Source organism: Pleurodeles waltl, chromosome 7 (assembly GCF_031143425.1).
Source record: "Pleurodeles waltl isolate 20211129_DDA chromosome 7, aPleWal1.hap1.20221129, whole genome shotgun sequence".
In the NCBI taxonomy this organism is placed as follows: Eukaryota; Metazoa; Chordata; class Amphibia; order Caudata; family Salamandridae; genus Pleurodeles; species Pleurodeles waltl.
Genome location: NC_090446.1, coordinates 394,130,953 through 394,154,486, shown reverse-complemented (window position 1 = coordinate 394,154,486; position 23,534 = coordinate 394,130,953). Strand labels below are relative to the sequence as shown.

The following is a 23,534-nucleotide window of genomic DNA, read 5'->3' as shown; positions in this document are numbered from 1 at the left end:
TGGCTATGATACATTGATGGCATATTTATAATATTGAATGCGGAAAGCAGAACATTGGAACAATATACAGCTTTTATCAACAGTATCCATCCTGCCATCAAATTCACCAGCAGCAAGACTAAACAGAAGAGTCATCTCCCTTTTCTGGATGTGTTACTCACCATTCATGAACAAAAAATAATAACTGTTCTTTACCACAAGCCTACAGATGCTCATTTGTATCTAAACTGGACTTCATGTCACCCACGCCACACTAAACTCAGCATCATCTACAGCCAAGCACTCAGAATAAGATGCATTTGCAGCAGTGAAGACACCTGTGAAGACCATCTACAGGAGCTTGTTACACTATTTAAAAAGTGAGGCTATCCTCTGCATATCATTATGCAACAAACTGACAAGTCTTTGCAGTTACCCAGGGAAACACTTATTTGGAATATCAACAGAAGAAACAAAAGTGACAGAATCCTGTTTGCGGTTGACTATCATCCATCAGCTCCCAACTACAGAAATATAATGCAAACACCTTTTCCTCTACTGTTGTGAAAAATTGCAAAAGCTTTACCCAAAACAGCCAGTCATTGCTTACCGCAGAGTTCCCAATTTGCGATCGCTTATTGTGAGAGCTGATCTTAAGCGAGCTGTAACAAATGCATGGATTCATTGCTCTGATTCTAAAAGGTGCATCCCATGTGAATACCATTTATAAACATCATCAGTAACTAGCTCTGTTAAAAAAAGGACCTGTGGAATAAGATATCTTACATGTCGCTCAACCTGCATTATTTATGTGATTAAGGGGCAATACCAAAGCTGTAAAAAAACAATATGTAGGCCAAACAGCGAATATCCTCCGTACATGATTCAGGAACCACAAACAGGAATAATTAACAAGAAACCTGACCAGCCTGTAGCCAATCATTTTAACCCTTTGGACCATTTACTGTCAGATTTTAAGATTTTCCCTGTGGAACATGTCTTAAAGGAAGAACTACTGGACATCAAAGAAATCTTCTGGATGTACTGTTTAAAATCACTGCATCCAGATGGTCTGAACATCATTGACAATACCACTTGATTTTTTCAGGAGTACATTGATTCTACATTCCAATTAGAATCTTTACTCATGATGCTTTTTGAAAATCCAGCAGTGTCAGCTGTGTAGCCACTGAGCAAGCCATCTTGTACTACCTGAGAAAGGCAGAAGCTGAAACGTTGAAGTGGAAATATATTTTTGTTCTTTGGTGAGACCATCTGTTTGAGTCACTTCTTTCTTAGATATGCATATATGCATATTTATATGTATTGAATTACACAAACAATCTTCTTCCTCCTCAGCTCCTCCAGGTTGAGACTGAGAAAAAGAGAAGTCCCAAAATATGCTACAGTCAGAACGCCTGCATGGATTTACATCAAAATTGGCAGAAAACTAGATGTTGGTCCTGAAAGAGGGCTTTTTGTGATCTGGTGTAAATCTGTCCAGTAGTTTTTGAGCAATTACGCTTCAGAAACATTGTATATATCACACTGCGGAAAATTCTGTAGACCCAACAGATCTCATGCAAAGATTTGATTGGCTGCCACCACATCAACAAGAACATGGCAGGAGCCACCTTAGGACACAGGGCTCAATACAGAGACATAAAAAAGGTTAAAAAAAAGGACATACGGATGCAAGGTAGGAAGACCCTGACCCCCTGACTGGAGACCTCGCCTAGGGCTAAAAGCATTTTTTTTTTAATTTGCAGCAAATTTGCAGAAAATCTGAACATTTGCAGCTAAATTGAAAAAAAAAGTCCTACTATTAAGAAATCCCCAGGGTGGACAGGGCCCAGAGGCAGTGCAAAATATTGCTTTTAGGGAGAATGGTGCGTGACCTCCTCTCTGAGGTTCTGGGAGGTCCCAGTTATCCCATCCTCCTAAGTTTCAGGTAAAATAAGGGGATGGGGTGAGTGCCCCCGTCCCGAGCCTCAATGGGTCCCAGGAACCCATCCTTAGGGCCCGAATTCCATGATAAAAGGGAGGGGAGTATGCAGCCCCCCCCCCTCCCCAAGCCTTAATAGGCTACCTAGGTCCTGAGGGACAAATGTAACTTCAAACGAAGGGGGTGCATGACTCCATTCCTTGAGCCTGTAAAGGCTCTCACGCCCTCGCCATGCACTGCTACCTCACATAATTCATCACTCCTGACATGTTCTTGTCATCACTGATAGCATCACTGCAACATTTGAAATGAGAATATTGATGCCAAAACTGTGTATGGCGGCGGTGTGGGTTATAGTTACTTCAGGGCTAGAAACATAGTTACTTGAGATTACTATGATTGGTGAATTTCGGTCATTTTTTAGTTTAAATCTTTATGTTACTGTCACTGTAATTTTCATCTAACTACAACGTTACTTTAAACTTTGTTTTTTTCATAGACTGTCTAAGTTTTCTTTAAAGTAAAGTAATATATATTTACAATTCCTTACTATAACTTCACTTTCACCTGTGCGTTAGTGAAAATAAATAAAAATAAAAATAAATATATATATATATATATATGTATATATATATACATATATATAGATACATAGATAGATAGATAGATAGATAGATAGATAGATAGATAGATAGATAGATAGATAGATAGATAGATAGATAGATAGATAGATAGATAGATATAAAACCTACGGGTGGTCACCAGTAGGTAGTTATAGTTAGGACCATGCTTCCATTGAAAAAACTTTTTGGACTTGCATATATCTTAGGTGTTGTTTGACCAATCTTCACGAACGTTTACAAAAAAGTTTTCCAGAGAATCGTGTTGTACATGGGAAGTTTCGGGGTGATTCGTCAAGCGGGGGCCAAGAAAAAGGGAAGGGGCAAAAAAAGTGAGATTCCCATTATAATTCCCATAGGGATTTTGAACAGGACTACAGCCCCTACTGCTAGATAGAATTACACCAAATTCGTCAGAAAGGTAGCTTTTGATCCAGAAAGAAACCTTTTTGTTGTAAATCAGTTCAGTAGTTTTTGAGATATTACAAGAAAAATAAATATAGATATCTAGAGGTGCAAAGGGTTTGTGAATACTCCTGATCTCGCTAGGTGGTATCACAGGAAAGGAAAACGGGATGCATTAAAAAAAGAAAAAATTAAAAGTTTTATTTTTATTTTTTCAGAGTAGGCAGTGGTCTGTGGGATCACTACCTGCTCTGAAAAAATATTTTCGATTCCATTCACAAAGGGGAAGGGATCCCATGGGAACCCCTTTCCGTTTGCGAATGGGTTACCATCAACTTGAAATTTTTGGTAACTGCGATTGTTTTGCGACCGCATTTATGGTCCTAAAACAATCTTACATCCTCCTGCAACTCATTATGAGGAAGGGATGGCTTTGGCACGCCCCTTTCTAATAACCACTCGCAAACCTATTCTACTAGTCGCTAACAGGTTACGACTCGCAGAGTAGGATTGTTACATGGGGAAAAGGCTTTCATATGTTAGCGTGAGACCTTATATTTTTTTATATTATTCTGATAAGGCGTCACCTAATAAAGTAAAATATATACTCCTTTAAGAGGTCGGCTCAAATCTTTGGACTCAGACAGGAGTAAGAGAACATCCAATCAAATAATATGAGCCAGGAAATATCCAATATATCATCCAATAATCAAAATATTCAATTTAGAGACAGTAATTTATACCCACCATGACTTATGACCTTGAATCATCACACCAGTTTAGCAGAGTTTAAGCATCTATTGCCCTCTGATTAACAATGCCAAAGTCACGTAAATTATGCAAATGATAGAGATATAAAAACAGCAGAGGCTGACCAAAACGTCTGAAGAATCTCATAACAATGCATAGTAATAACAATATTAAGTGAAAAATAAAAACAGTATACATTTAGCTTATGCAGATGAATTAATCACAATCATTTAAAAGACGATAAAATTTGGATCAGGCATCCCTAGCTTTTACTCTGATTTGAAAAGCATGTGTGGGCTTCATGCAAAAAGAAAGACAAAAATTTTTTAATTTGGAAAACATCTAACTATGGTGCTAACCAAAATAAGCAGTTTGATTTTCTAAAGGAGAAAAACCTGCAAGAAAGACAAATGCACATTTGTCATACCTCTCCTAAATGAGAGAGCAGATAGTGGTATCTTCATCAACTGAGCACTGAAGCATCAGGTCTTCATTAGGGATTAAGAACATGAATGGGGCAACAGTTCAGGAAAGCTGGGCCTAATATATCTGAATTGATAGAATCATAGGCAAAGAGCTAAATAAAAGAAACACATCCTAACTTTAGAACTGAAGAACAAAAAAGGGACTTACATTATCTAAAACTTTGCTTTATTAAAGTCCTAGAAGTTACTAACTAAGCTTCTATTGGACAAGACTATGGGGTGAGAGTGTTAATAACCAATCATGTTTAACTTGCATCTCCAAAGTATCTTTTCTGTTTTCAGAACATCTTGGATTGGTTGACATTGTCACTCCTCTCTTGTCTCCAATCAGCAGCTTCCTTGATTTAATACATTTTAGAAAGCAACATGCAGCATGACATTGAGCACTGAAGCTCATTGTTAAAACTTACATTTATTATTTCAAGGAAGTGCAACAAGTGAAGCAAGTACAGAACATAATATTTCCACTGTGCAAGTCACACAGGATGTTAATAAACTAAGGGCCAGATTTATGAAAGTGGCCCTACACTTTTCTTGTGGCCCCTTGCGCCCCCTTACCGCCACCATGTGTGTACCATATTTCAAACATGGCACACCATCCGTGGCGCAGGATAAGGGGCAATAGCATCAGAATTTCTGACGCTATTGATGTACTGTTCACTGTTCAGGGTTAGCACCTGAATGTTGGTGCTATCCCTGAACAGTACATAGGGGTCCATTGTGAAAATCAGTGTGCCCCCTTTTAATGCCTGCTCTGAGCAGCTGTTAGAAGAGGCAAAAAAAATGATGCAAAGAAATCTCTTAGATTTCTTTGCACCGTTTTCTCTCCCCCCCCCCACCACAAAGGGGATGCACCCTCTTTACATACATTATGCCTGCTGCAGGCATAATGTAGCCCAAAGGGTTCGAAAAGTCGTGCAATGCATGCATTGCGCCACTTTGTGAATATGGGGTGGAGAAAAGGCTGGAAACCGGTAACTGTGCAGCTAGCCTAGGGACTCTGCAGGATTAGGCATTAACCTGGTGCAGACCTTATAATGTTTTTGTAAACTCATAGGGAAAGTTAGTGTGGTTTACTGTCTTGTCTCTAGTGAAACTCCATTATATACATAGGGAGAAATCTGTCTTAGAATGCAGTTTCGCTTCACTTTAGCCTATAAAGTCCAGTGACTTATCAAAATGGGGTGGAACGTCTGCACCAGAATCAAATCTATAAGTTCCAATAAGTTATCTGTACAACTTAAGGGTCATCCATAACGGTAATGTTTCTCTCTCTAAACTCAAGAGCAGAGCCCAGGCCTTTTTTCATTCTGCTGGGGCATGTTAAATACATTTCTCTCCAGCAGCAGGAAAAAGCCCTTCCCACAGCAATTAGCAGTGCTTCTTTCAGCCCTGAGTAGGAAGGGGTAGGAGGAAAGAATCTGCAACAATCAATTAGCTGTCACACTGTAGCAGGGATGTGCAGCTCAAGCCCACTGAACAAAGGAGGGAGCCCAGTCTCCTGGAGCCAACACAGGAGGAAGATTCTCCACTAATTAAGTTTTCGTTGGACGTGGCAATCTTGTTAGCGAGGGGCGAAGCTGAGGCCCCCCAGAGGAGATTTGGCCAGTGACTCCTGGATGATGTTATCTTGTATTGTCCCAGTATGTTCTGCAGAAAGATCGAGACAGAAGCAGAGAGGCGGAGTGGCAACCTAGGATTGGCATAGGGGTTTCTAGAACTTTCCCGCCCACTTAAAAGGTTTTGCACAATAGGGAGAGGATGCTTTTTGTTGGGACTGCAGGCAGCAGCCTTGAACTACTGGAAGGAGGAGCCCCCTGATGCCTACCTGGACTAAGGAGTCTGACCACAGTTGAGCCCAGGACCAGTGGGTCTCCCCCTAGGACCATGTAGACTGGTCCTTTTACACCCCTTAAGGAACAGCTGGGGGACAAACTGGACTTCTGCACCAAGGAGGAGAGAGGAATCAGAGGAGAAAAAGGAAAAGGCTGGCACAGGGAGCCAGTGGTCCAGCCTCCTGCAACATGTGCTGCCTTAGAGGGCCAGAGGCCTAGGAAAAAGGCTCCAGGTGGCTAGGGCTTGCCACCAGGAGTGAAATAAGACTAAAATTGTGCAGAACAGTCCAGTAGGGCCCAAGATATCCAAGGGAAAAGGCTTGGACCCTTGACCCCCCATGATGACACAGAGCCCAGGGAGCTCCGCTGCAAGGTGTGTTAAAACCTCTGAGGTTTGGTCAGGGCCTAGGGGGTCATTGCAAGATACATTTCCTAGGGTTAGTCCTGGGAGGGAACGTGCATGGGAAAGGCCGAAAGGCCTGTGGATCCCAACTCCTGGGACAGGTTTCCAATAGGGGAGCTCAGGACACCAACACTGGGTCCCCCAACACCACAAGACAAATGGGAAGCACTGTTGTGCCCCTTGAAAGATCAGAGAGGGGCATGGGATCCCAACTCTGTGCCCCCAACATGAGCAATAATCGGGGGAGCCCCTTCACACTCCTCTCAGCAGTGATGGGTCTTCCCTACTCCCCAGGCCTTTGTCTAGGGTGAGTGGGTGGCCACCACTAATAAGGAACTCCCTGCCTTCAGTAGTGGGCAGTGGAGAAGGGCTGCCAGATCCTGCAGCAGCAGAGGAGATACTGTCCGTGCGGGGAGCTGGCCAAAGTAGCGAGAGGTGGGCTCGCTAGGGCTGACCCCAATGAATGGTGGCATGTGAGGTGCCTGGGTGGTAAAGGGCACCCCCACAAAAGAAAAAAAAAAGGCAAAGGAGGAACACTGTGCAGCACGACGCCATGCAGCAACATCAAAAACAATGTGGCCAGAGCCGCTAATTTCATATTCATGTTCCTGGGAGCATCCCACAATCCCTGCAGGGTTTGGCTCAGGCTAATGTTTTGGAATTATAGTGACCCCAGGATGACAAGGGTGCCACCAGTGATGAAAAGAGATCCAGGGAGGCTGTAGAGAAGCAGCAGCTTTCCTTTACCAAAGAAGTACCATTGATTTATAAAAAGTTGGCCCTAAATGTGAAGAGTCAAAGAGACTCGGTCTACCTTAGGCTTCCAATGCATTTTCAGGAACTTCTAAAGCTTGAGCTTTTGCTCTATAACTGAGAGTTCAGCATCTCTAAGCACTGAGTCTATGTTTTAGGTTATGTGGCCTTAAGGTTGATAAAAGAGACATAGACACTAAGTTGATGTTTCAATAAAGCGCGTCAGAGGTCCCAGGAGGTGTGTCAGGGGCAGGAGCCCTTTAAAACTAAAACAGCGCCCCGCCGCCGCGGGAAGCACGTCAGAGGTCCCAGGAGGTGTGTCAGGGGCAGGAGCCCTCTAAAACTAAAACAGCGCTCCCGCCGCCGCGGGAAGCGCGTCAGAGGTCCCAGGAGGTGCGTCAGGGGCAGGAGCCCTTTAAAACTAAAACAGCGCTCCCGCCGCCGCGGGAAGCGCGTCAGAGGTCCCAGGAGGTGTGTCAGGGGCAGGAGCCCTTTAAAACTAAAACAGCGCTCCCGCCGCCGCGGGAAGCGCGTCAGAGGTCCCAGGAGGTGTGTCAGGGGCAGGAGCCCTTTAAAACTAAAACAGCGCTCCCGCCGCGCGGGACGCGCCCGGGCAAAGCCCGGGCGAAGGGCGGGCCCGTCCTTGCCCGTCATTGCCAGGAAGAGGCAGGGCTGGGCCACCCCCCTGACATTCATCCAAAGTTGTATGGATTAGGCAACCTACACGTATGGCTGCCTGAAGGTACTGTGTTGACATTTACTCCTAAATAGGTCTTTCTACAGAGGGCCTTAGGACGGTATTCTCCACCTATTGTTGCAAAGCTTTTATCATTACCTAATAGATATTGGAGAGGGGCTAGGTTGGGCCTCTGCCTTTTCACACTTTTCACACTTTGCAAGAGGTCTGTTTATATATATAGTGGAAAATTTATAGTTATCGTTGTGATACGAGACGATAATTGTACAAACTAGGTCTATCCCCACCAGCCCTTCTTCTATTCTCTTTTATAAATTATATATTGTGGACTGGTTCACAGAGCCGAAACACTACATAGGCAGTTCAAGCTATGGGAAAACGCAAGGCATCAGATCCCCCAAGGGGGAAGGAGAAATCTGTAAAAAAACTTAGGAATGCGGGTGAGAACTGCACAATAGCTGAAATAGATGATCTTATCGAGGAGGTAGAGTCACTACTATGTAGTAGGGCCACTATTCGGGAGGGTCCCAATAAAAAGATTACCTCCTATTACACAAAGAAAACCGAACCAGTGGAAGATAAAGTGATAGAGATTGTTTGCCAGCAAGAGGGGGAGGCATCATCCGATATTAGGACTGGCAGCCCTAAAGTTGCTACAACTCGATCCATACACCCATGCACCTTCGATAATACTAGGAAGAAGAGCCATACGCAGGCGTGTGAAGCTATGTGCTCCAATAAATATGCAGTCCTGGCAGAACTCGATAGTAGTAATGCACAGAATGCACAAGAGGGGGAATCTGTGGATGAGATACACCCATTTATCCCAACTGTACAGTTAGATAGTGAGAGGACCTCTCCTCTCAACTTAGAACCTGTGAACCCTCTAAAACACAAAACAAGATCTATAGCAGACCTTTATGATCTAATCACCGGATTAATCCAGGAAGTTAGGGACTTGAAACTTGAAGTAAGAACCTTAACAGATATCGTGGAAAAGGAGGGGGGTAGGGGTACCCATAGAGCTCAGTGCGAAAAGGAGTCCCCCCCAATATCGTTCCATCTACAAGGTAAACCCACATGTTTTCAAAATTTGATCACTAACCCCAACCCTACTCCAGCTATAGCTAAGATTGTACATCAACCACAGGGATGCATGATAGGGGTTAATGGGGAAAATATTGGCTCACGCAACTTCCCTAGAAGAAATGCTAGTGATTTATGCCAAGGAACAGGGAATCCACGAAGAGATCCCCGTTTGGTAAAAGGATCCCAAAAAGGAAATTTGGAACCTACTCTGAACCCCTATTCGCAAGTATCTAATGATTATAATCAATACACTATATGGAATCCATATTCTGAGAAGGATAGGTTTCCTATTAGGACCAATGTTGTTTATCTGTTAAATGTTCCAAAATTGCCCTTAAATAGCAGAGAAGACGAGGACTCCTTAAAAAATAAGCTTACACACTGGATTAGGGCCAAAAGACACTGTCTATCCATAATTCGTTCAGATATCAGGGGGGCAGAAAGAATCCCTGGAGAGAAGGGGCAACTTGACGTTATTGCACTAACATTTAAGGATGGAAGATTAACCAGAGGCTTGATTGACATGGAACAGAGAACCCCGCCCCCAATTTCAATGCCATGAGGTTTAGTTCGGATCCATTAATTACCAAACTCCGAGTCCAGAGGCATAAGTACAATCACAATGAGGGATTGCAAAAGAGAAATGGTGATTCCAATCTTGAAAGAGTAGATTGACTAATCCAGATAGATCAGGCACAAGTGGGACCCAATGGGGACCCAACAGTAGATGAGCCCCACGAAGGGAATGATTTTCATGCTACAGGGGCAGGGAGTGTAGTGGAGCCTTTGCATAGTAGGAAAGATTCAACAACCTATCTGAGTCCTACTTCCAATGTTACGACCCTAAACGGAAGGGGTCTTATCACCATGATCTCATGGAATGTAGCCGGCTTAAAAAATAAGCTTATAGACCCAGAATGGCAGGACTATATTGATCGATATCATGTCTGTCTCTTTCAAGAGACGTGGCTTAAAGATCCACCGTATAAATTAGGATATAAAACCTACTTTATTAGTGCAACTTCAGCTGCCAGAGGGAGACCGTCTGGGGGGTTGGTTGTATGGGCGAAAATCTCATTAAATGTCGAGATATGTATGCAAGCCACTGAGTCAGAGGACATTTTATGGTTGGTAGTGGGGAAAAAAATAAGATAATAACCCACTTGTTCAATGTATATATAAGACCTAGAAGGACAAACTTGGAGTCTCCTGAAATAACTCTACTAGATGACCTGCTCAAAAAAATCCCAGTAGGAGAGACAATTATGATAGGGGTTGACCTTAACTGTAATTATGAACCTATAACTGGATTCGAACATTTAGCAGAAGAGGAAGATCGAATGAGAGCAATTCCTTACCTAACAATAGAAAAAACTGTCCCAGGCACAGTGGCCGCACTGCAACTCATGGGCCTTACATTAAACCACGGACTGAGGGCGTGCAATGGCAGAGTGGGTGAAGGAGGCCTTAATCTGGATACTTTCCAGAGAGGCAACTCAACTTCAAAAATAGACTACATTCTGCATAGTATAAGTACATGGGGAAGATTAGCGAATTTTAAAATTGATAAAAGAAGGGATAGCGATCACTTCCCGCTAATAATTGAACTCAGGGCCCACCTCCTAGATTTGGACTTGAAATATATAGAACACGACAAGGTGGAGTTACAACCCACCCTCAGTAACAATAGAAAGGTTGTAAAATGTCCAGCAATACTAGGCAATCAGGATACAATGACAAATATTTACAACATATTTTCTGATCTCCTGGAGCCTTATGCAGAAAATAAACCTAGTGACATCCCTATTACGGCTATCCACCATTCATTGAGTATTGCACTAAGATCCGTCCTGACTAAACAGCTACAGAACAAGCATAAAAAGGAGAAGGTCCAAACCACCCCAAACAGTCCATGGTATACTATCAAATGTAGGGAGAGGAAAATAGTACTGCTAGAGGCACTAAAGCAAAAAAATCAATTAGCCGTACAACAGGCAAGGGCCAGCTACAAGAAAACGCTGGCTACTGCCCAAAGCAACTGGGAGGACCAAAAATGGCAAGACCTGCTGGAAGCAGCAAAAAGCAATGATACAAGGATCTTCTGGAAAATAGTTACCCATGGCAGCAAAGAGGGGATATTTACCACAGATCTTCATATAGATCCCAAAACATGGGTTAACTACTTTACACATCTTTACTCTGACCCCCCCACCCTCGATTTCTATCCCTCAAGACATAAAACCCTAGCTACTTGGGGCATTTTACCCAAGTTACAATTTGGTCTGGAGGAGACGGTGATTGCCATTGAAGCAATCAAGCCAGGAAAAGCCCCCGGTTTGGATAAGATCCCGGGGGATATGTTCAAACATAGTATAGAAATTTGGGCACCTTATCTAAACCTTTTAAGTAACGCTATAGCAAGGGGAGGCCTAATACCCGAGACATGGAAAAGGGCAGAAATAATTCCAATCTACAAAAAAGGATCCAGGGAAGACCCAGGGAACTATAGACCAATCAGCCTCATAGATGTCATGCAAAAAATTTACGCTAGACAGATCCTGAATAGAATTAGTACCTGGATAGAAGAGAACAGCATAATGACTATATACCAAGCAGGCTTTAGACAGCAGACGAGTACAGTCGACCAGGCCTTTAGGCTATTGACAATAATGTGGAAATATACTAGACTAAGGAAAGGTCACCTCTATATCGCGTTTGTGGATCTGCGTGCAGCCTTTGATCTGGTGCCAAGGGACTCCTTATGGGCAGCACTAGGAAAACAGGGCATGCCAGGGAACCTCCTGGGCCAGCTGGAGAGGTTACATGAAAATACATTTGCAAAGGTTCGGTGGGGGCCAAAGGGAGAGTTGACAGACCCAATACCTATCAAGAGGGGGGTGAGACAGGGCTGTGTGCTGGCCCCAACACTTTTCTCATTATACATCAATGATCTGGTTCATCATTTGAAACAAAGTAACCATGATTCACCAAGATTGAACGATGATCCAGTCCCCGCCCTCCTTTTTGCAGATGATACCATTCTATTATCTCAAACTCCCATGGGCTTGCAATCTCTATTAGATAAATTCAGTGAGTATTGCAGCTTGAAGGGATTAGAAATAAATACAAATAAGACCAAATACCTGACTGTTAACCCCCATAAAGCACTTAAGAGGAACATTCGGATTAGAGGGCAGGCACTGGAACGAGTAAAAAATTTCAACTACCTAGGGATACTGCTTGATGCCAAATTGTCATGGGCACCGCACATCAATAAAGCTGCTATCTCCTTAACTCATAGCTCCATGGCAATTATTAAAAATTACAAATGCTCAAGGTCGAGCATTGTGTCACCAGTATTTGAGATCTATAGGTGCAAAGCACAGGCCGCTGCTCTATATGGCGCTGAACTCTGGGGGTTCACAAAATTAACCCCATTGGTTACTCAGGAAAATAATTTTATGAGGGGGGTACTGGGTCTCCCTCCATCTACTCCGTTGATCCCTTTAGCCTATGACATTAACATGAAACAAATATGCAAATTGGCAGCCCTGAGGCCCCTGCTTTACTGGTGTAGACTTTGGACAACCCCTGAATTGATCCAATACAGGCAAGCACTAACTGAGATCATGGGTTTGGACAAGGCCATCTCCCTTCCGTGGCTTCACTATATCAGGCAATGCTTTTACAATCTAGGGCTGAAATTCTATTGGGATGAACCGCATACACTCACAACTCAATCCAAAATCAGACTAAAGCAAGTATTTTGGGACTTCACCCTTAATAGCCCTTTCTATAGCAAGGATCTTGGTAGACTAACCTTAAGTTTCCTGGATTTCAAACCATTACCGAGTGCTGAGGAATGGATAGATACTATCCAACCTAGACGAGCAAAAGTTTTATATATGAAGCTTCGATATGGGATTCTCCAGGTTAAGGCCTTTACCTTTAAATGGGGCCTCCTGAATGGGAGTAGTCATGAGGCAACCTGTGAGCTGTGTAATATGGAGACTCCAGAAACGATGGATCATGTTCTTTTAAACTGCATTGCTTACGAAAAACCAAGGAGGAAATCGATCCGACCTATCTGCAGGAACGTTGGAATCAGGAACTGCAATGAAGCTGCAAGATTCTTGAGATCCAGCACGATACCATATGTAGTTCTTGGTCTAAGCCGGTTTCTACTTGCAATCTCATTCATTAGAGACAAGGCGGGCCTGAGGTTATAGGCGCTTTAACTCAGGCAAAACTCCCATAGTCAATCCACGGTCCCCAAACTGATAATTGAGAGCCACCTTTTGTAATCCAGTGGCCTTGGGATATACATTCAGCCAAGGATATATTTAGCCCAGGGGATATTGACAATGCCCGGGAAGTACTCGAATCATAATATTTTTTTTGCCCCCTGGCATAAGGACCGTAGTCATTGGGAGGTTTCTTAAGTTACGTAGAATGGTCATTGACACCTATGAAACTAGTTCTTGGATCCAGTTATTTATCTACTCTTATTTTAAAAATTCCCCCCTTAGCTAAGCAAATAAGTGCCTGATGGCACGGGAGGTAAATTTTATGGGTTTTATAAATTAAATACTGTACTTGATTCTTATTTATTGTCTTTAAGACCAACATCAGATAACTTGTTTTCTAGTAGTTAAGTGAATATTAGTTGCTGTTGGAATAATGTGCCTTTTGTATCACCTGTTTGTACCCCTTTTATGGCTTCTAAATGAATATAGGCATGCATGAAAGAAAGAATACGTTGGGTCCTAGGGACTGTCAATCACCCCTCAAAAATTTGCTAAACAACCCCTCATGTGATGACGGTATGCACATTGCCAAGATTTTTTGAGGCATTTTGATATGCTAGAGGCAAATATTCTTCCAAAAAGCATGTACCCTATTTTTATAATGGTCACTATTTGTGCTAGTACATAGTTATTGCTACTATTAGTGAGATAGCAATCTTAACTGTTTTTGTACAAAGATTTATATTTATAGGTATTTTATAATATTTATATGGTGATTTGTATGATGATGTGTATTGTATATTTTTATAGTGTTTTTATCGATTAATTGTTTACTTTTATAACACTCATATCCACAACTTGCCTATTTGTATTGTATGGCCCTGAGGGAGTTCTGGTCTTGATCTGATTTTATCGTCTTTTTCAAAAGTGTTTTCGTTCCTTTTTAGAAATGTAAGAATTTTGTCAGTATGCTTTTATGGTATTGTTTTGCCGAAATAAAGCTGAAACGATAAGATAATGCTTTATTCTAAGATGGTGTCACAATGGCTTGAACAATGCTTCATTTAATAATCACAAGGTTTTATGCAATTCTTTATTTGAAAAGGTTATTTGCCATGTTTTATTTAAAAGTGTTGTTAATGCTGACTGTAATGCATATTTCTGAGAGGCTGCAATGTTTTATTAATGATGTGAACACATGAACTCAATGGTTTATACTCATAATAAAAGAAGAGGGATTATGGTTACATAAGTCAGTGATGGAATGAAGCATTATTATGGCATGTAATTCTGGTCTTGAAGTGTTGTGACATTGACCTGATGTAAAGTGTCACTCCCTCTATGTTGTGGTTGCCCTGTACTGGTACTGGTGGTGGTGGGAGGTGTTGGTGTGCTTTTTGGGGCCATGACACTTTAGGGGTCACATGTAATGCTGCCAAAGGTGTTTCCACCAGCCTTATGTATATTTGGAAATTGCTGTGTAGTATGAAGTACTGTGTGTGATAAATGCATTTTTCCTAAGAAAAAACACAGACTGGGTTTTTATCTATTGAGTGTTATTATTGTGTGTCAGCAAATGATCACCACCAGCCTAAACCACCTCCTTTGAGTAGTCCTTGAACTGCTTTGCTTCACTCCCTTGAGAGAATCAAGCACTACAATGGGGTGTTTGGTTCCCAGTGAAAGGTGGGAATGTGGACACATTACTTGTGTAGGCCGCACAACTAATAGCCTGTTTCCTCATAAACTGGTCAAATTGGTAATTGATATATATTCAGATAACACAAATACATTCTGAGTGTTACTTTATCCCAACAGATTGGCATTACCATAATACAAGCGCAAAAATTAGTAGGAGTCAATATTGATCCTGTGGTACATGTCAAAGTGGGAGATGAGAAGAAGCATACAGCAACACAAAAGTCAACTAACACCCCGTATTACAATCAGGTAAAGGGTACACAATGTTTATGCTTGTTTTCTGCTCATGTATAAGAAAGTTTTTGGTTTTCTTCAAAAACTACCACAGCAAAGGGATTTGAAAAATGTTTCACTGAGAGTCCTGCTGGAAAAGATATTGCATTGAAATGTCAACAAGAAGATTCTGGGGTTTACCTTTACCTCAATTAGGATAGTGCTGGCTGTAATTAATGCAAGTGTATTAATCACTGATGGCGTGAGAAGCGATTTGTTGTTTCCTCATCTTTTACAGACAAGCATAGTTAGTAGTCAGATATTCACCAAAGTCCAAATCCATAATATAACTAAGTAACTTTATTGTGCTTTAAACAAGCTTCAAAGAGAATTCAGCAAATTCTCCTAATTTGCCGGATCAAATTAGCATTGAGCAAAATTTTCAACGTGCATACTTATTCACTGTTTATACACTAAGATTATAGGACTTCATATTTAGATGGCAGAACTTCAGAATGTGGGGGACTGAGTCCTTCCACACAATCAAAAACTGTCTGCCTAATTCCTGGCTAGCTCACAGTCCCTTACCTACACTCCCAACCCTGAAGGTGTGAAAGGTGATTATGGCAATCTGAACATGAAACTCTTACTCCGCTGGGAAGTCTTGGAAACAGATCTTACCTAACTCCAAGACTATACTGAGAGCATAGCGAATATACCCTTCTGCCTTGCCTGATCTAATGGATTAGCCTTAGCCCATTACCTGGAAATGGTGTCAGTAGTCAGTCTTTAGTGTGGATGGCAATCCTCTCAGGAAACGGTAGAATAGCACCAGCAGAGCTGCATGTCGAACACAGCATTTGTCCCCAGATGATTGCAGGTGGAATGCCCCTCTGCCCCTTCAGGTTCAGTGCATCATTTATATAATAATGGGACGTTGTGTTAGAACCACAGATCTGATAAAATGCAATGTCTAGATATTAGAAGCTGTCTCCTGAATGGGCAACACAAGCACTTGGATATTGTGTTCTATGTTCCTAGCTTTGAACAGAATGTACTGATTACATGCCAAGAAAAGGCTAACTAAAACACGCAATGCGTACAATATATTCCTAGAAGAATATGCAGGCAAAGTGAAGTAAAGTGTGTAAAATGTCATTGCTAAAAGTGAGGCAGCTAAAACATTTAAAATCTGAAATGTAAAATGAAGCTAAGAAACAGGGGAACCAACTCGGGTCCAAGAGGTCCCCACGACAACACTTGGTGAAGTAGTTGCACTGAAAGTTGATTTTTGCTGACAAAAATAAAGCAAAAGCCCACTTTTAGTTAAAAGATTCTTGCAGGTGAAGGTAAAAGAAGTACACAAACTTTTCAATTTAATGACATACACATGGTTTTAGTAGATATCTTAATGTGTGAGGCTATGATGCACCAATTCAAGGCTCTTAAACTACAATCCATTGTAATCCATATAGGTTTTTAAATGAAACCCCAGCAAAAGAGCTGTGGGTCCCTGGCAGTATGGAGGCTTCTTGTTTAGGACGACACCCTTGTGAGTGCAGGCAGAAAGGTTGGTACAGCATACACTGTAGACCTGACCATTCATAGACACTCAATGTATTCCAGAGTAATAGGCAGAAAATGGTCCTACAGCTGCCAGTGATGAGTTTGACCTCAAGTTTCCTGACTCCAGGAGAATGATGCTGCCCACCATTATACCTATTTTATCCAAGTTCACCTGTCCCTGTGATGGAGATGGAAATGTTGTGCGGTCAGCAACTCAGCCCAACTATTAAGTTAGAGCAGACTGTTTCTCGCCCTTCCTTAACAAATCCACCACGCACCCTGCCCTTCGAGAAGCTCTTTTTTTTGCTGCTTGTAAATCTTTAAAAACCTATTGTGCCACATACACCTGATGTATTTGTGATACTCACCCAAAATCTCTGCTTTTTTCCTTTCAGTATTTTCTCTTTGAATTCTTTGAGCCACGTGAAGTTGTGTTCAACAAGCTGATTGAAATTGTAGTAAGTATGAATTCTTAGAGGCTTTTTTCTTAGCTGAGCTTTAATAGCCAAAATTGTGGATTCTACTGCATGACGAGGAAAACATATTCAGATGGCCCTACAATGGAATTCAATAATTAGCCTTTTAGAGAGGAAAATATATTCATTTCTGCATTCATTTGATTATTGATATTTTCATATTTTTCTTTATTGGATGAGTTAAAACCACAGCAATTAGCCAGTAACATACAGGACAATACAAAAAACAATGAGGTAAATTGAACATTACAAATGTGCAGCTCTACCAAATTCTTCTCACACTAAAACTTAATTCTGGACACACTCTTTTTTTACCACCTCCAGGAATTTAAAACAAATGGACGTAAAACCCAAGGGTATCATTAGTAAAGCTGATATTTACCCCCTTCTTTACAAGTAGAAGTACGAGGCTTGAGAAATATTCCCAATACCTAGAACCTGCTTTCTATTTGCAGACACTCTATTTGTAAAATTAACTTTTACAAAAACGAAGCCTACAAGAGGCGATTTTGTTGGAAAAATTGTAGCAGTTCTGATGACATTTTTAATATGGATTAATGGACCTCTTAAGTGAGCAACGTTTAATCGTATGCAGTTCTGCAGTGGAGAGTATAAATATACTTTTTCAACCTCTACATATTATTCATTTATAAAATACTTGAAATGTGGATACAAAGACATTGTACTCAAATCCCTACCGCGAGAAACTAATTTAGTGTGTTTTAAAGTTCTGGTAAACCCAATTCCTAGAGAGCATCATTCTCAGATTAAACCGTGTACCAAGCCTTGTGATTTTCAATGGCTTCCCAGATAATGTCTTAGCTTTCCTTGCTTTGAGGCAGACCCCTTAGCTGGTTGTCTGTTGTACCAGACCAAAGTCAAGCTTGATTATTAATTGTGGAGTACACGCAGGGAGCCTAAATAACATTCTAAAAGTATTACATTGCATAAGGTCAGAACTAAGCCATATTTGTCATGAAACACCTTTAGACCATAATATAGCGCATGCATTGCTCGCTTAGCTCTTCACTAACTAATTAATGCAGCAAGAAACTAACATATACATCTTTCTCCGTCTTACTATATCCCAATAAATAAAGAAAGAGGGAGGTATGGATAACACTATTAGGAATATGCACATAGAAGCTTACTTTCGACTTGCACAGGTCCTAAAAGATAATCTGACAATAGGAAAATGTTAATATGTATTCATTTACAATAGCAGCAGTTCCCCGAACCGTGTGCTAGGAAAGAACACCAACCCTAGAGATAGTAAGAACACACCAGTACCAAATGAGAGTGACAATAGCACACAAGTGAGATGCTGGCTCATGTTTTATGTGTGCTGTGATTTCACTATGGGGATACATATATTTTAAATATAAATGTTATCCCATCACTACCAATGTTTGTAGATGTATTGAGATGACCAAAAGTTGAAACTTCATTATTGGTTCCTCTGTGTTATGTTCTATCCCCACAGGTCTTCGTGGGATGGTAGGTATCACAGGAATTAACTGAAACCTGTTAGGGATCATAATTAGATGACAGAAACAAACACTAGAAGGTAATTTCCTGAAGAAAGCCCGGAGACGCTTGTTAAGAGCACTTGACGAAGGACTAAACATGTTACCTTCATAAACAGGGTTAAATTATTCCATTGCAGTTTTTTTTTTTAATCCTACAGACTGGTGACTTGAATAAAGTAACTTGTTAACGACTAGAGTGCACTTTCATCCCCTCTGTTTCTTCTTTAGGACACCTCACCATCATAACATAAATACATAGGGTCAGGAACAGCCCTCCCCCAATGAAGAGTTTTACCACACACTGGTACAGATATTGACCAGTCGGAGTAATGGCCGTATGATGAAGTATGCCAGCTGATGTGTGGGTGAGGGCGTTCATCCTTTAAACATAAGGGTTCATTATGTAATAAACCAATACTAATGATACAACTTTTATTCACTGCATTCACAGTTTTTCCTCTGACCCCAGCGTACTTCTAGTTGGATAAATAACTTAGTTCTGACAAATCACAAGATTGCCTCTGCCGTGGGGCTCTGTAGCTTATTATTGATCCACCCAAAGCCATAAGTCAATGATGCTCCATTAGTCAATTAGTCTTGATCACTGGAAGATGGTAGCATGCGGTGCCTTTCTCACTCAAAAAACCTCAGTTTAGTTGTGTATCGGCAATAGTAGGAGATATTCTGACTCCGCTTTTCACTTGACACAATTTTTCTTGCCTCTACCAAAAATCACTATTTTTGTTTGTGTTATTATTCAGCACTAACCAATTTATACAATTATTATCATCCAGTGCCCTAAGCAATCCTGTGCAGGTCCAATCCATAATCAATATACTGATGTATTATAAAAAATGTATGAGATGGCTGCTAAACATGAGTAGAAAGTTCCTAGTTTTAGACAGAGCTGAACCCAAATTGGCCATGTAGAGGTAAAACAGCAGGGGTTCAAGCAGGCACCCCTGCTGTATGCTTTTCTAAGTATAGATAAATTCAAATATTTAGGAGCTATTTCCTAGTTTAATTCTGGTCTGCACACCAGAATACAGGGCCTTAATGGCACGTACAGAACATGGGAGATATCCCAATTCTGCAATATGATCCATAGTTGATTTATATCCACTCCATCAAAAGTGACACTATAATCCACAAAATGCGTACAAATACCTGTGATCTAAGGAGAGTGAGAGCTGTACCAGTAAATAGTAATAATTCATTATCAATCGTGCTATAGGAGGCCCAGAAAGCAGTCTGAAAATAGGTTTTAATGGTTGTCATGATGAGCCCTACAGTCTAGGTCTTTTAAGAGAATGTGTGCTTGCGTTGTTGTCTTAACATCAAATAATGTGATTAAGCAATATTTGCTTGTCAGATCAATATGGTCTCCATTTTTTAAAGGTGAATTTAAAATTGAAGCTGCCAGTGAGAAATTGGCAAATATTTGCTGCTCCAGAGTAATACTTTAGGAGAAAGGGTTATGCTGCCAATGGGAAATATTTAGTAGGTTAGATGAATTGAAGAGGAGTTGAGGTTTAGATGTTGACAGGGTGGGAGTAGGGTCAAGAGGCAGGGGTCTGATTCTAGGCTTCTTGCAGGCCCTAACAGGCTCAAACGGGGAAAACATCACAGTAGACCATCCAAAAATTCGCCACTTTGCATCTGGATGGTCAGGTTGGATGCTGTAAGAGATGAGGTTAAGTAAGAGAATGGGTGTCATTTAGGGGTCTTCAGGGGTCACAGCTGCGACTCCTGGCACTGCCTCTGCGACCCCTGGCCTCAGAGGTCGCACGATCAGTGGCAGGAACACAAAGGCTGCTCATCCTTATGGACGTTGCTTGGGGCCCTGCTTCCTTGCTTGCAATCAGTGTTTTTTTACGGTAATAGTGAATAATATGTTATTTACTAATAGTGTAATAAAAATGGAGTGCTGGAATATGAAGCTTCTTGGCAGATGAGGTAGTAAAAAATGCTTCTAAATATATGCATGCTTGCGGGTGAGTGTGTGTTTACGTGAGAGAGAATGTATATGAGGGAATGTGTGTGTATGTGTAAGCATGTGTGTGAGTGAAAGTAAAGATAGAATGGCAAGTGATGTCACTTCCACCACCCCTGGCATGTTGGTGCATGGACGTCCATGAGTAAGTGGGTTGTGTAACTCAATCACTGAGGTTGGGCTGTGTCTGACCTGGAGACCTTTGACCTGTGACCATGGAGGGCGGGAAGTCAAATATGCCCATGCCATAGGTTTTGGAGGACGGAAGGCATGAACCAATGTACACACACCTGAAAATGAAACCAAACGCATATTAACTACATAGATGGCAAAATGTGTTTTTCAGACCTCCTTTAGGGTCAACAAGTGTTGATCAGCGTTTCAACAGAATTACAGCTCGACTAGAGAGGTCACTCTTACAAAGAAGGGGGAAAAACAGGCATCCCAGTAATGCTAGTCAGTTATTGGGGGTCAAGGCACTTTCAAGCTTACAGACTTAGCATCCAATAGATCGCAGTTGTGAAATTTGGCGCATAATATGGTATTAGCTTCAATGTGCCATTATTCAAAAGAGAGCGAGTACTTAGCCTGGACATATAAAGCAGGACAATAAGGTCAAATTTTGCTCCAGTGTTTATCCAGTGTTAAACGCGAAAGCTTTTCACAGCCCATACTTCACATCTTATCCTTACAAATAGGGGTCTGTTATTGATGGGCTCTGCATTTAATGATACCGTACTATTCAGTGTGATTAGATTCACATGGAAAGGTGTTTTCTCAGAATGTAAGAATAACCTATTAAAGTCAACTAGTAAAATATTTTGAAAAAGTAGCTTTTGAACACATACATGGGTCAAAAAAGATGTATGTGTTGTTTGGTTGGAAACAAATAACACTCCATTTCCAGCGATGTTAGAGTGGGCACCGAATTATTTTTTCATAGATCTGAATTTGTTATCATTAACTGTTCACTCATAGACATGAGATGAAGCAGTTAGTGTCTCTGTGCTACTTGCCAGTCGGAGCGTAGAGACTGGACAAGTTATGGCCCGCACATCGTTCTCAAGTTACCTGGAGAGATTGTGTGTTAGGCATAAAAGAGGACCTGCTAGCGACTGCCAGGTATTTTTATTTATTTTTGTGAGTTCTGGCAAACCTTTCACCCCAAGTAGGTACACACAAGAAATTAACATTGTTATTTTTAAAGCTTTATTTTAAGCTAATTTTAGTGTACAATAAATTAAAGTGAATTATCGCAGAAAACAAAATAATTATAGCGAATGTGAAATCACAGAATGTAAAAAACTATGCAATCAGACAACATAATGCAAGGTATATTTTGAGCATCCTTAAATGTCTAATCTTAGCATGAAAAAGTTTGTTGTTTTATTAGGGAGTAATATTTTGATATAGTCATCAAACATGAGTACCTGAACTTAATTTATTTCCCGGTTCATGGCCTATCTTCAAGACAAGGCTGAGAAGCGTCTCTGTAGCTAGATTGTTATGAGTCACTGGCCTTGGTACAGTTCCGAGAGGGCCTGTACTGGTGCTGTATGCCTGTCATTGAATCGATGTACCACTCTTTCTCTCAAAGAGAGATGTAAATTATCAATTTACACCATTCAAATGGTTTAGTTTGGGAACAATTCACCAAGTGAAACATGATTTCAGGTGGGAAGAAGAATGTGAGACGATACTCAAATATTGATGTTAAAGCCTAAAGCCAGATTGGCCTTCAAGCATTGAAATAAATGCATAAATATTTGAACTAGAAGCTTACTATTAAAATGAAAGATAACTATAACACACAATGTAGCACGATAATAAACATGAATGTATCAGTATTTGCAAGCAAATAATGTTTTAGGCTTCGTGGCATGAGGCCTCAATAAGCAAATTAGCAAGGTATGGGGTCTCCTAAGAGACATATAAGGCAAAATATATGACAATTCCTTTTGCATATTCAGTACTTAATCAGCAAAATACACCATTGCTCTCAAACACCATACATCTCATTTGAATTCCTGAAAAGATTACACTTTCTAAAGCCAGAAATCCTCTAACTTCTTTCAGATGTGTTTCCTCCCATCAGAGGGTTTTTATAGTTGTTTTCCTCTTCCATCCTTTTTCCCTTATTCCAAACTTGTTCTACCGCCTCGGTGGAAAGGGGAGGGGTATGCTCGAGAGGCCTCCATATAAATCATGCAGAACTCTTTTTTCTCTCATCCTGCATCTGTCCATCCTGAGGGATGGCTCGTCCTTCTCACAACAGCACAATTCATTTAAAAACTGCAAGATGTGGTGTCGATAGTAACTGAGTAAGTTTAGGAGTACTATGTCATCCTTCCATACCCAGTGAATTCAGAAGGATCCCAGATCACAATTTTGCCACGAGAACACACTTAGAATATCATCCTCAGTCTTAAAAAATGTATCTGGAGACCAGACTGCTAAATTTGGTAAAACATACAGGAATTTTGGAAACGCAATTGTTTTTAAATCAAGTGCAAATGTTGCTCTGCCAAACGGGGACAACCTAAGATACATCCAATCGTGCCACCTCAATAAGTAACAGATCTAGTGGGATTTTCAGTTTTTTTCTATGGAGGTCCCTTCATTTTATCCCTTGTCGTGTATAGTCTAAATAATGAAAATCCCTCGTCTTCACCCTCACCCCAGCCATTGTTCCAACCTCATGTGGCCATTCTCCTATCAGATAAAGTATTGCTTTTTCACAGTTAATTTAAAAATCTGAAAACTCACCAAATATCTTGAAAATCTTTAGCTTTCTGTGACTTCATTACGGCTAGTAAATTTCAAATAGACATCATCTGCATTCAACAAT

The 23,534-nt window shown here is 41.0% G+C and overlaps 1 protein-coding gene across 2 annotated transcripts in view; it reads left to right on the top strand.

Annotated features, from left to right (window-relative positions):
• LOC138304105 (fer-1-like protein 4) overlaps positions 1-23,534 on the top strand; it is a 1,042,026-nt gene that overhangs the window by 404,754 nt on the left and 613,738 nt on the right. For both annotated transcript variants that reach the window (XM_069243852.1, XM_069243853.1), the window contains 2 exons: positions 15,027-15,158; positions 17,084-17,146. In XM_069243852.1, the coding sequence (XP_069099953.1) occupies positions 15,027-15,158; positions 17,084-17,146 (195 nt within the window). The remainder of the gene's footprint in view (positions 1-15,026; positions 15,159-17,083; positions 17,147-23,534) is intronic.